Source organism: Halyomorpha halys, unplaced genomic scaffold (assembly GCF_000696795.3).
Source record: "Halyomorpha halys isolate HHAL.00 unplaced genomic scaffold, Hhal_1.1 Scaffold505.1, whole genome shotgun sequence".
Lineage (NCBI taxonomy): Eukaryota > Metazoa > Arthropoda > Insecta > Hemiptera > Pentatomidae > Halyomorpha > Halyomorpha halys.
This window is the reverse complement of record NW_027114634.1, coordinates 874,324-888,405: the sequence shown is the minus strand read 5'-3', so window position 1 is coordinate 888,405 and position 14,082 is coordinate 874,324. Positions and strand designations below refer to the sequence as shown.

At 29.9% G+C, this 14,082-nt stretch overlaps 2 protein-coding genes across 2 annotated transcripts; both read left to right on the top strand.

The window, feature by feature from the left end:
* The first annotated feature begins 3,254 nt into the window (after window positions 1–3,254).
* LOC106683704 (venom serine carboxypeptidase-like) lies at window positions 3,255–4,792 on the top strand. Its single transcript, XM_014425342.3, has one exon. The coding sequence runs from the start codon at window positions 3,286–3,288 to the stop codon at window positions 4,702–4,704; it is 1,419 nt and encodes a 472-aa protein (XP_014280828.1). The 5' UTR covers window positions 3,255–3,285; the 3' UTR covers window positions 4,705–4,792.
* A 2,285-nt stretch (window positions 4,793–7,077) lies between these two features.
* On the top strand, window positions 7,078–12,438 carry LOC106683698 (peroxiredoxin-6). The gene is made up of 5 exons (XM_014425328.3): window positions 7,078–7,281; window positions 7,358–7,514; window positions 9,834–10,048; window positions 10,139–10,211; window positions 12,176–12,438. The coding sequence occupies exons 1-5, from the start codon at window positions 7,196–7,198 to the stop codon at window positions 12,302–12,304; spliced, it is 660 nt and encodes a 219-aa protein (XP_014280814.1). The 5' UTR covers window positions 7,078–7,195; the 3' UTR covers window positions 12,305–12,438.
* The last annotated feature ends 1,644 nt before the right edge of the window (window positions 12,439–14,082 follow it).

Genomic DNA, 14,082 nt, shown 5'->3' with positions numbered 1-14,082 from the left:
TTTAACACGAGTTTTTCCATTTAACACGCTTTAACATGGATCATGAATACCCCTTATATAGCTAAATGGAGTGTAAATATCCGTTGGCTTTTGAAAGGTAGAAGAGGACCCTCTTGTTCTCCCATTCTCTGAAACTTTCTTAACTAAATCACTTTCCTGCAGTCTAAAATAAATGTTCAGTTAAGTGCTTTACAAGTTATTTCTTTCAGGAAGACCTGGTAATTTCTCTGAGCAGATCGTCGAAAATATATACTTCAGGTACTGCAGATATGTAGGTATGCCTTCTAATAAATTCTTCCATTCGATTACAATTATGTATTATCACCGAATACCCAACTTCTCTTTAAATCTACCATTCAATAAAAATTAAACATGAAATCAGGGACGATAATAAATTTTAGTTCATCGGCCTTTTTAAATGGACATTTAAAGAGTTGGTTAAAACTGAAATTTAAATTCCATTTCACCACATTTTATTACGTTTGGTTTTATTAGCATGATACAATCGTTTAGGTCAATTCGATGTCAGTTAGGAAATATTGCCTGAACTTCACATCTTTCAAGAATAGACGGTGTTGATCATCGGCGGAGCCTTACAACTGCGTTCTTACCCTTTAGTTTTAGTACAGAATTGTTTCATAAATCCCAAGCACAAGATTGGATGGATTTTTTTATTTATCTTTAAATTTGCAATGATAAATGCAGAGCCAGTTTTCCATTTTAGATTACATATGTTGTCCACTAGGCGCTCTCGAACGTGAATAACAGCTATAAGAACGAATTCCATAGGTATTACGTGAAACCAGATCAGCAAGCTGATTAACGTTTGATTGAGTTGTCCTGTCCTACCACTTGTTGTTAGCCGAAGATTATTCCGGTCCACTCTATGGTTTTGTGCATTTGGCAGAGGGTATTCAAATTTCGATGACGAATTCTTACTGGTTGTGTGAAACCTTCCAAAACCATGTACAATTTTTTTTCAATCTACGGTGATTGTTGTCATATTCAATCATTAATTTTTATCATGTAGCAGATATCTATAACACGGAAAATGGGCCTTAAACCGACAATACATCAATTTTCACATGGCACAAATTTTATTATGCTAGGAACTGGCGAAGGATTAATTAAACGAAAGGACATAAACTTTTTAAATTCTAGATAATGCCCATCTAGACACATAACTCTATTCAGTCACTTGAAAGCCGTTGCTTTCAAAGTTTAATATTAATAATTATAAATGTTTAATTTGTTATTCCAAACTTGACATCTCGTTTAACAAAAAAAAAACATTGAGTTGAAGTTTTGAAAAGATGTACAGTACGTTTCCTTAAAGTGAAATCACCCTAACTGCCAGCGTACCTGGTTGCATTTTTAAAACTGACGACTTCTTACACACTAAGTTGTGTTCATACACATCTCTTCCAGAACTAGAATTTCTCTTTATTCCGAATGGTCCGTCTACTACACACATAAAAAAAAGTATAATTTTTTTGTATATTACAGTTAAATCTAATTCTGTTAAAAATATAACTAAATTAGATAAATCGAACAAATGGACAGGGTTCAATTCCAGTGAGGCAGTTACTGCTGAAATACGCCTCCAAGTTCAAGCGTTCCAACAGCCGCTTCGTATAAAAACTATGAATAAAATTGATAAAAAGAGAATGCTTCCCATTTGTTTCGGTATAGGGCACGAATGTGCCTCCAATGAAATAATATAAAACAGTTTCTCGCAGTATAAGTAGCGATTATTTGTTTAGGAAATTTATGTATAGTTAAAAATTAGTTAATCCATTATTGCAAAAGTGTAGTGATTTAAAATTATTTTATTCCTTTTGACTAATGATTACAAAATTTCGTTTATCCGAAATAGGTGTAACCTTTCTGTATTTTGATTAATAAATGGCTTACTAAATTTGTAGGCTCATATAAGTATGAATAACACTGTTATTTACTGCACTACGATAAACTATTTTGTAAACCGTTCGACCACTATCTTGCAGAACAGAAAAATCTATTATAAGTTTTAACTTCTATAACTGAAGTTTAAATTGCATTATTATAATACCCATTATTTTATTAGTTTGATACTTTTGATCTAAAATCTTTAGCGAAAATGTTCAAAATGCTCTTTGGGTGGTAATTTCCTCCAACTTATCAGAAGAGATTTTTTGTCCAACTTTTTATTCTTAATTGTTTAAAAACATGTAAGATGTAACTAGTTGATAAAATGTACTCTGATTACGGTTGAATTTAATGTTTGAGAGATTAGGAAAAAATAAAAAGGACGTTTGGGCGAGCTTCTATGAACTTTTTGAAAATAAAACGACAGTTTATTTGAGAATGACCCATAAAGAAAGGTTAAAATCAATGTTAAGAATTCAATTGGCAAAATCTATAGAACACCGGGTAGTAGCGCGATTGGATACCTGATACAACTATTGATCATAAGACAGGTTTCAAACCAGGGAAAACATTATATTATTCAAACAACCATAAAGTATTTTATTTCATTCAGTCGCGTAGCGTGGAATTGCTAAATTGTCAACCCCCTAGGGCGGATGAAACTTTCGCCACCCCCTTATTTAGACATTTCAATTTAAAATACTACAAAAAAAATAATTCTAAAGAACGTTTTGGCAAGAATAATCATATTTATCGTGTATCGTGCAAGTTACAAATAAAAAAGTGGTTCAAATTTTTAAAATATATTATTACTTATCCTGAAATTTAGCCGTCCCTAAAAGTTGCAGCCTCACCAACGTGATGGACTTTTTTTCTAGTCAGTAGAATATATAGTTTAAATTTATATAAATCTTTTATTTTTTTAATTAAATTTTTACACATTACTTTACGAATCATTAAATTTACTTCAATCCCCTCTTCCAGTCACGCATTTTGTTCCGTATTTGTTTTTAAATGAATTAACAACGCTGATTTACATAGATTGATTATATTTACTATTTTTACCTATAAATTAGTTTAATGATACATATTAAATTTTAAAAATATAAGTGATGATTAAATTCTGGGTTTTCGGCTTTAGAACTACGTGTAAAGTTTTCAAAATAAATAATCTTAACTATATGTACGAATGTATTGTGGTAATTCCAGAAATTTAAATAAATCGTTTTTAAATATTTATTTTAATATAATACAATAACCATAATCAATTCAAAATGCTGACTGTATAAACACTATCTAATCAATTCTAATGCCACACATTTATCATTTGAACTCTATCTATTAACTTACGTAAGGATTCTGATTTATAATTTCAGTATGAATTTTGTCAGTGGTGAAAACATCTACAAGATGAAATATTTAGTGTTGATTTGTGTGTACTATTGTGTTAATTTTACAAGCGGGTTTGGAATGAAGTATAGAAATTTTCCATACATAACTGGTGACAATGTTGGAGAACCCTTATTTTTAACTCCATTTATTGAAAACGGATCGATTGCAGAAGGACAATCGGCTGCATCTGTCAAACCAGTGAAAGCTAATGTTAAAAGTTATGCAGGCTTCTTTACAGTCAATAAGCAGTACAACTCCAACATGTTTTTTTGGTATTTTCCTGCAGAAAACAACTCGACAACAGCACCTGTTGTACTTTGGCTGCAAGGAGGGCCTGGCGCATCATCACTATATGGACTGTTTAATGAAAATGGGCCATTCTATGTTAAGAAGGAAAGAGGTCTAAAATCTAGAAAATATTATTGGTCGCAGATACTTAATGTCATTTACATTGATAACCCAGTCGGTACAGGATTTAGTTTTACAGACAATGATAACGGATATGTTAAAAATGAAGATGGTGTTGGAAATGACCTTTACTCAGCTCTAACACAGTTTTTTAAATTATTTCCAGAGCTTCGAAAAAATGATTTCTTTGTCGCTGGTGAATCGTATGCCGGAAAATATGTTCCTGCAATTGCTTATAAAATTCACACTAGTAATGAACAAAACCTACCAAAAATAAATTTAAAGGGTATTTCTATTGGTAACGGGTTATCAGATCCAGAGAATATGTTGAATTATGGAGACTACTTATACCAGATTGGTTTAATTGATAGTAGCACTAGGATGGCTTTTCAAAGAAAACAGGACGACATCGTTAAAAACATTCAAGCAAAGAATTACTTAAAAGCCTTTGAGGGTTTTGATGCTTTACTCAATGGTGATTTGACTCCTTATAAAAGTTTTTTTTATAATCAGACTGGGTTTAGCTTTTACTTCAACTATTTGCACAATGAAGATGATAGTCCATATGGAGATATGGGAGAATATGTTCAAAAAGATGTAATGAGAAGAAGTATACATGTTGGTAACTTAACGTTCCATACTGATAGTAAAGTAGAGCAGTATTTAAAACAAGACGTAATGCAGTCAGTTAAACCATGGATTGAAAAATTAGTTGAAAAATATAAAGTATTGTTTTACAACGGCCAGTTGGATATAATTGTTCCGTATCCACTAACAATAAACTTTTTACAGCGATTGAAATGGAGCGGAGCCAATATATACAAAACCGTTCCCCGGAAAAAGTGGATGGTTGGAAATGAACTTGCTGGTTACTCCAAAACTGTTAAAGGTTTCACCGAGGTATTGGTCAGAAATGCTGGACATATGGTGCCTGGAGATCAGCCGAAATGGGCTCTTGATTTGATAACACGTTTTGTGTATAATAAACCATTTTGAGGATTTGAAATTAATATTAAAAAATGTTACTTTTTAGCAAGCTATGGTAAAGTTCATGTTTTGGGGGGAAATAAATATTTGTAACTGATTGTAGCTTTTTTATTATTGAAATATTAATTGATAATAAAAAATCAACCATGTTCCGATGACTAATTTTGATTATAAAAAATAGTTTTTAGAAGCGTCTATGCTAAAAATCAATTTTTTTTTTTATTACACCTTATTTTAGGGTTATAACACTTTAATTTATACATTTTAAACTATAACAGAAGTTAAAATTTGTTATTTATCAAGGCTTATTTATATATTCAACAAGTATTACAATGAATAGATTTAGTGATATGAAAAAGTCTTAACGATGTGATATTTATAAATAAATATTTGATATAATGTGTTTAGGAATATATCATTTTACAAATTATTACCACAAAAGAATATTTACAAAAAATATTTAAACAAAATTATTTACCATAATTCTTTTACAATCACAACTTTTAAAATATGTAAATAAGTGGTGAAAAATCGGATTAAGAGTTTGTAGGTGAAGACACCTGTCCTAAACTCTGGCTTGAAGAGTGTCTGAATAAAATAGATTTTTTATTTTATTTTTAATTTTATTTTCCTAAACTACTGTGAAAAAACTTTATTTAAAAATTAATGAACATAATCTAACTTTAAGCAAACGGAAGGAAAAAATAAATACATTTGTTCCATAGAAAGTAAAAGTAGAGTAAGTGAAAACTGGAATTTCGGCATGGATGCAGGCGGAGAGAAGCAGGGGGAGCCTCGGCTCCCCTTAGATTTTTGGGACCGAAGGAAAAAAAATAAAGAAAATAGTGAAATTATTTGATAGATGATTTTTTTCTGGAAATATGCTATAATTAGAAAGGTAACATTATTGAGTTGACATCTTCACGAATAAAAAAAAAAAAATTAACACACAACCACACCTTTAAAGGGACAAGATGGATATAGGTCGATTCTTCGGTAAAAAAGGTAACATTCAATGAGCACAATTATTCATCATATACTTATCTCTAAAAAATAATGGGAGAAACTTATAAAAAGAATCTTTTTTAGATTCAATTCTTCCTATTTTAACTTACAGTTTGCCATTTTAATAATCTCAGAATGTTTGTTGAAAATAAATCAAAGAAGGGCACCATCATAGAAGATGTGGTTAATATTAATAGCTGATGCTCTCATAGCAATCCTCTTTATCCCCTCTTGTATTTTTGTATTTATGGTGTGTATAGTATATATTTGTGTAAAATAAATAAGTTTATACTTAATTTTAAATAATTTATTGTGATTATAGCTAATAAAAATTTAAAAATTATAGACTGAATTTTATGTAATAGCAATAAAATAGTAGGGGTTTTCTTGGAATACGGAATTACATACCTTTCTTTCTTGTTTACCTTTCTCCTTGATATCACCTCCACTTTTCGCCAAGTTTAGAAAAAAATACTTAAAATTAATTAAAAACACAAAATAGTAAATGATCTCTTACCATACTAAATTATCAATAGGATGGTTGATAAGAAATTTATTCATTTATATATATATCCATTAAATTCCGTTTTAATTTAATTCTTCCTCTTAATAGTTGGTTTTAATTTGACCAGGAAAATTTATTCACCTGCCCTGGAGAAATAAGTGGAAAGCGAATAAAAAGTCGGAAAATTTGTACTCTGGTAATCCTTTTAGCCTACATTTAAATAATTGAGAAATCTTTTAAACTATGAACCTTAAACTTTGTATTGTTCAAATGTTAACTGTCAAGAAAGAACGTCTTGATGTCTATTATGGGAAGATAGTCCGAGTGGCAGTCAATAAAGGTAATAAAATAGTGGAAGAAACTATTTATTGTTAACCATATTCTATTATTTTAATATCTTTATTGACCGCCATCCGGACTATCTTCCAATAATCTATTTCATACGGTCAGCTATCTTCTGCCGACATCCGTCTTGAGTTTTATTTTGAACGAAATAAAATATCACTCTAAAATAAGTTATTTTATATTTAAATCTCTTTCACTCAATAATAACGATTATTAAGTGCTTTTTAATCTATAGTCTAGAATATCATAGTTATGTCTTCAGAAAAAAATAAAAATAAAGTTTAAATTAATAAGATAAAAATCTATTCATGATTTAATCTATTCCTTAAAGAAAAATAATCCTCAAATTCTACCCTTGATTGATTGTGCAAAATAAACAAAATCGGCTCTTAGAAATTTGTTATCTGATTTTCCAGTTTATTGGTGCTATAATTTCCAAAATAAAATACAATAATGGTTATCACAACCATGGTTTATTTAGTCCCCACAGTCCAAATTCTCGATCAGAACCGCTCAATTTCGAATGCTTGTCGTTCAATTAGGACGAGTTAAGGTGATGTTTAATCTATAGGCGTGGTTTTGATTTGTTATCGTTATCATTCCTTTTTTGTAATTCAATAAACTACTAAATATTAATCCCTTAATATGGTTAATTTAGGAGATGAATTTCCTAATTTCAATGCTAATACTACTATTGGAGATATTACCTTTCATGAATGGATGGGAGATTCGTAAGATTTTTTAAAAACTATTTTCATTTCTTTGAACTAGATATTTGTAAATCCATTTGATTAATATTTGTTTTAGATGGTGTATATTTTTCTCTCACCCAAATGCATTCACTCCAGTGTGTACGACAGAATTAGGTAGAGTTGCCCAGTTAATGCCTGACTTTAGCAAAAGAAATTGTAAAGTTATTGGTTGTTCATGTGATGGAATTGAAATTCAACAGAAATGGATTGAGGTTGGGTTACTATATTAATAAATAATTATGTGAATAAGCTTCTTTAATTGTGTAAATTGAATTAAAATAATTATATAAATAAATATTAAAGATAATTGTATTATTACATAACCTTAGCAGTAGGTTGTAGTTGAACTATGAAGTTTTTAAACTTTATATTTACCAGACTTAGGAATATGTTAGTTCAAACAACTATGTTGTGAGAATAGCATATTTTTTTTCTACTGTAATTTCACTTTATCAGACAGATTCACTGTCTTGTATTGACTTTTGTCAATTATCTCCATTTATAGTAATGACATTATTGTTGACTATAGATAGAATCAAGGAGAATATAGTTGGGGTGCCGACAAAAAATAAGGTATGCAAGCCAATAATAGGATACATTAAAGTGCTATTGTATCTTATCGTGTGTTTATTATTGCTGCTCCTCCATCCAATTTCTTTTGATTATCTCAATTTATTTTATTTTGTTTAGGTCATTATGTTAACATATTTCCTAAAAATATATATGAATACCTTGATATTCTTGAAAAAATTGATGATTCCTGATCTTATAAGTGGATGCATTATCTAGAGCTCTGATAGATTTAAATGTAGAGGCCTGAATTTTTCTGTCTACTAACTGCATACCTTGGTTAGGAATTAGAAATTCAAAAGATTTATGCCAGAACAATTATTGAAGTTAAGGGTTTGCCAAAAAGGACTAAAGCTATGGCAACATAAAATTCAAAAAATTTCGGTCAAAATTTTTGAGTACCTTAAATGTTTGTTTGAAAAAAATTAATACCTCATTGTCAATAGTACTAAAGAATGATTGAATGTACAATATGAAAGAATTTGATAATCATTGCTTTTTCATGGCAGTTATTACTATGGTCAGATTTTACTTTCACTTCCTTATATCAAATAGGGCGTAGTAAATGATTAATTGATCATCCAGAAAAGCAGTAACCTAACATATATGAAATATATTATTAGGGGTTATCATCTTGAATTAATAAGAATTCGCTGTTTTAAAGGGTACAAGAAGTAGTTTATTCTCAAGGTGGTAAGTGAAAGTTATGTGACCTCTAACAGCACGTTTTTTAATTTTATAAGTCATTAAAATTACATACTCACTAAGCTGTTAACCTATCAGCAAATAAAATAAATTATTGTTGATTTGGCTGTAAATATGATTTGAGGCAATTGCCTTAGGTAGACTTCCATAGATAATGCTCACTGTCAGTGCTAGAAGTTACTCTGACACTTGGTAATATTTCCAAATCTTATAATTTTAAATTTTTTCTAAATTCAATATTCTTACAAGTATTCTCCTTTTTATGCATATTAAATATTATTATATTGTCAATTAAAATAGTCAACCATTAATAATTTCTGTAATGAGGTGTGTGTTTATGTTTGACTACTGCTTTAAAGGATATAAACAGGGCATATTTTGTTGGAATAGTTTGGCAGTCCTGGTACAACATCATCTTGCTACTTTTGAGTTTTGATGACCTTGTGACAGTTCCTACATATCATTTACATTTTTTTTATCATAGAAAACAAAAGTAAATTGAAAATTGTTCAAAAATTACCAGTATTTTTACTCATCGCCTAATTCTAAAAGAAGTTGTCATTTCATCTTAATTGATGGTATTTATTACCTGCTTTGGTCATATTAGTAACAGTCATCTGCTGTACATAGTAAGAAATTTGAAATCTGAGACTTACCTGTGCAATCCTTAAAATTATTGAAGTTGGGCATTGCTATGTTCGCTACTTCACCATCTTGTGTATTTCGACCCTGCCGACACAAATAAAAACCATTAAATTTAAGCTTAACATTGAGATTGTGATTTCCAGTACTTTAAACTAGAATAGATTGTAGGAAGATAGTTTGGGTTACAGTCAAAGAAGGTATAATATAGCAAAAAAGAAATTTATTTTTAACCAAACTTCACTATTTTGTACCTTTATTGACCGCCACCTGGACTATCTATTTACAATTTATTACATAAGGTCAACTATTAACCTTCCAATATAAACTGCAAACAGTAACATTTGACAGTAAATCTTAGCCTCTTCAAAGAATTGCCAGTATGGAATCACAAGTACCAGTGAAAGTCTCCATTTGTGTTTATAATTTTTTTTTTTTTTTATTATAATGATTTTACTACTTCAGAAATATAGAAGAAAGAAGTATAATAAAACAATGAAAAGAAAAGGATTAAGGAAAACTTAGTTTACATGTTAATTATGAAATGAAAAGTATGAACTTCCTCAACTGAGTCACTTACTACTAATAAAAATATATATTTATTTTCTATCTAGGATATTAAAAGTTATTCCAAAATAGAGGGCAATTTTCCATATCCTATCATTGCTGATGAGTCCCGTAGTCTCGCTGTTCAATTAGGTATGATCGATCCAGCTGAGAAAAACAAAGATGGGTTGCCTGTTACTTGTAGAGCAGTTTTTATTATTGATTCAGAGAAAAAACTTCGTCTTTCAATCTTATATCCAGCTACTACTGGACGTAATTTCAGGTGAACTATTTAATATTATTTCTGTTCACTATTATTATATCTATACAGGTTATAATATAAACCTAATGAATCCATTTGTTTTATTTGCAGTGAGATATTACGTGTTTTGGATTCACTTCAGTTAACAGATGATAAAAAAGTTGCTACCCCAGTCGATTGGAAAGTGAGTCAAATTCAATCCCTATATAATTTAGTTTATTGTTATTTTAATTTTTGTCTAGATTCCATTGAATTTTTATTTGCATAATAATATTTTGTTTTTTTATTAAGTTTTTTCATTCATTTAATTGATTGTAATTAGAGGCTTGAAATATCAGCTTTATTTGTTGTTTTGATTAGTTTAAGGGGGGTGGGGATAAAACTAGGAAAGTTTCCTTCTGTAATATCAAGGAGCATAAAAGAAAAAACAAAACAATAACAGATGACTATGCAACGTTAACCCCTCATTTATCCCCCATTTTTTAAAATTGACTATTATTATTATTGTGGCACTACAACCCATGAAATCAGTGAGTACGGGCTTCCTCCAGCACCAATTGACCTGTATCTATTCTGTCAAAACAGGAGGTAACTGTTCTAACAATAAACCTATTTATATTTAATAATCTATTTTCCCACTTAATAAAGTAACTGGTGGTACGATTATCTAGAATATACAAGAATGATATTTTTACAAGATTCTGTTTTGATTTATCTAAATAAAAATCAAATTAGAGTGTGTGTTTTACTATATATTGAAAAGAAAAAAACAAGGAGAAAACAAAAAAGTTTAAATTAGTGAATTTCAACTGAATTTCCAAATCAGAAAGTAAATGGTGTGCATCCTCTCATAGGTGTTGATATTCAACAGTTTTTCAAGGTTTTAACTGGGATTTCCTTGTAGTTTCAAAAAGGAATTAGTGGGTTGAGTCTTGAGGTAGATATGTAGAAAATTGAAAAAAATGAAAACAATAGATTTTAAAGTTAGCATCTGCCAAAATTTATTACATATTGTATGAAATACAATCATTGACCATGAATATAATTGACAAAGACCTGTGTCCTCTTGTCAAATGGTCCAAATATCTCGCTAATACAAATATAATACAAATTTCAGTGATTTCAAGTTTTCCTTATTAATAAAGGAACTAATCCCTCTTTGATATAGACTAAATTAATAACATTGAGTTGTAATCAATGACATACTTATCTGAAGTTTTTGAAAATACCAACTTTACTATTGGTAATGTCTTCCAGTTAGTGTACCCAGTAAAAGAAGTTCTTTGTAACACTGAAAATATTTAATTTCAATATAAATAAAATGTAAAACTTACACAAGAAACTCATGGAGGAAATTCCAGTAATGCGTGGCCCTGATCATTAGAATCTATGCTATACCACACTAAGTGGTAAGTTTTGATAACTTCCTTTTTCCACTAAGAGTTGTGAAATTGTATCTCTGGTGAAATGCCAAAGTTTGTCCTAGTAATAATGAGGAGGTCTAAGTCATGAGTCATCATATAAATGGATCCAGTTACCATCTTAATCATATTTACTCTGATCATTATTGTTAGACTCTGAGTCACAACATCCTTCACACTCGACTGTGGTAAGAGCTGAATCTGAAGTCCCTTTGGAACCTTTCTTTGGGTTATTTTTACTTAAGGGAGACAATCAGCCTACACTATGAGGATTGACCTGTCCTTTCTGACTGGGCCAGGAAAGAATGTTGATTACAATTACAAGATTACAAGTCCAGCAGCCTTTTGTGTCTCTTCTGGAAAAAAAACTACCAGAAGCTTGATTTCTTAGGTTTTGTAGCCTCCTGTTATCATGAGTCGGATGAAGCAGTGTACTCTTTACCAAAGATAGATGTTATTTGAGATACCAGAGGGACATTGGTGCAATCACATCACCCCATCTCTTTTAGGTTTAGTGGCCTGCAATTCACCAAGTACACAATCTAAATTAGGGTCGTGAATAGGTAGTATGTGGGACCTAGGAAGATAATAGTGCAGATAGAAATTTTCATGGACTCAATAACTTTTATATAAAATAAAAAATTCTAATTATATGTACAAATTAAATACTGTATAAAATTGTTTATTTTGGATTTTTGTTTTTAATATTTTATATATTATATTTTAGTCTGGAGATAGTTGCATGGTTTTACCAACTTTGAGTGATCATGAAGCATCTGAATTATTTCCTGCAGGTTTCCAAACTGTTCAGGTCCCATCTTCTCTACCTTATATGAGGATTACACCACAACCATAGTTATAGTTTTTCTTTATCCAAAGACATAATTTTTTATTCCAGAAACTGTTTGATATATGGCCAATAAAACATTTCTTTTTTCTTTTTAGTGAATGATTGTTCCAGGTTTATTTGATTATATTTCATTATTTAAGTGTTTAATTTTAATATTATTCTGTTCATTATTGATTAGAAGTGTTTTCATATTGCATTTTAAATCTTCATTCTGTTCTTAGTTGGTTAATTTACTTAAAAAAAGGCCTATATCGCAAAAATTTTAATGTAAATCAAAATATTTAATATCCATTAATTAATTCAAATTATATTTTTTTAATATTTTAATTTTTTCAGCTTATTAACTTAATTTGTATTTTTTAAAAATATTTATTTAAAGAAAATAAAGATATATGTGTCAATGTTTTAAAAACAAGTTAGTTTGATATATTTTTTTGATAAGTACCCTGTACATACCTCTAGAACTGCCTTAAACCTTGTAGTCTCTTTATTTTAGATTCTTTCATTATATCTAAAATAAATGAAGAATTATTTTTTGTTTTTTTTCTGTTCATTAAAAATAATGAGTAAATTAAAATAAATTGATACCCATTTCTTTTATTTTATAATAGAACTATTTTAAGATCATTCCAAGGCCCTCTCTATCAGGTTGCAAAACAGAAATTCTTTCTAACTCTTCAATTTCTTTGAAGAAAATAATAGCTAGAAAAGAAATAACTTATGCTTTAAGAAAATAAGGGATACATACAGAGTGTTCAAGACTTGATTGACACCCCCGCTAAATGTGAAATTTTTGGTATTATTGGGTAAAAATTTGGTGGCTACTTAAATTAATTATAATTTAGGTACATGTTGTCACAAATTTTTGGGAGGGAGCAAAATCTAAAATTTCTCGACAGTTTTTTGCATATTCCCAACTTCCTTGAAATTAGACCTTTTCCTAAATATATTTGGAAAATTGGCCTCTCTAAGTACTTTTTATTGACAAATTTGACTTTAGTAATGGACCAGGGACATGATGGCTGTGTAACATTGTGGGTTTGATTCCCACCTAGGGAGGTGAATCTTGGCACTCTAGCCTTGGTTATTACATGGCTGAAACTCTGGTTTCAAATGAGGTCTCCTCCATGAGTGTACTGAGCAGTACTCGTATCTGGTATTGTAAACAGGTTCTTCCGATAAATATGTAGGAGTAACCAAGTCTAGGCCAACATCACGCAAAAAGTGGCGTAACTCTTAAAAGATTCAAAGCTCTCCTTAGTTCTTAAAAACCACCAATAATTTTTGGTATTATCTAAGTAGTATGTACTATTTTCAAAATAATGTTAATGTTTTGCATATATCATAACAAGGGACAGATAAAATTCTGTAGGTCTAAGGGTGTTCAAACATTAGATTTCATCATTAGCTAGGTTTGAATCACATTCCGAGAAATCAACTAGGAACATAAGAGATGGGTCCTAAGTAATCAAGGAAATATACTACTCTAACAACTTTTGCTGATGCGGATTTTAATTATTCTGATTATAAGAAATCCATAAATTCTGTAAGTAATGATACTGTACGTTGGGTAATGAGGAAAGAATTAGCAGTTGATCAGTCTTAATCTAATTTTAACTGCGTCTTCGGGGAAGAGATGTGAATGGATTCCAATTTCTAAAGGGTTTTCCGAATTATTTTACAACCCGGTTCTAATATGATAGAGCTGAAGAATTTGAACCAATCAACATTTTTAAGTCAATAAATCCATTATTAATAGTCTGGATAAGTGTGACGAAAACTGG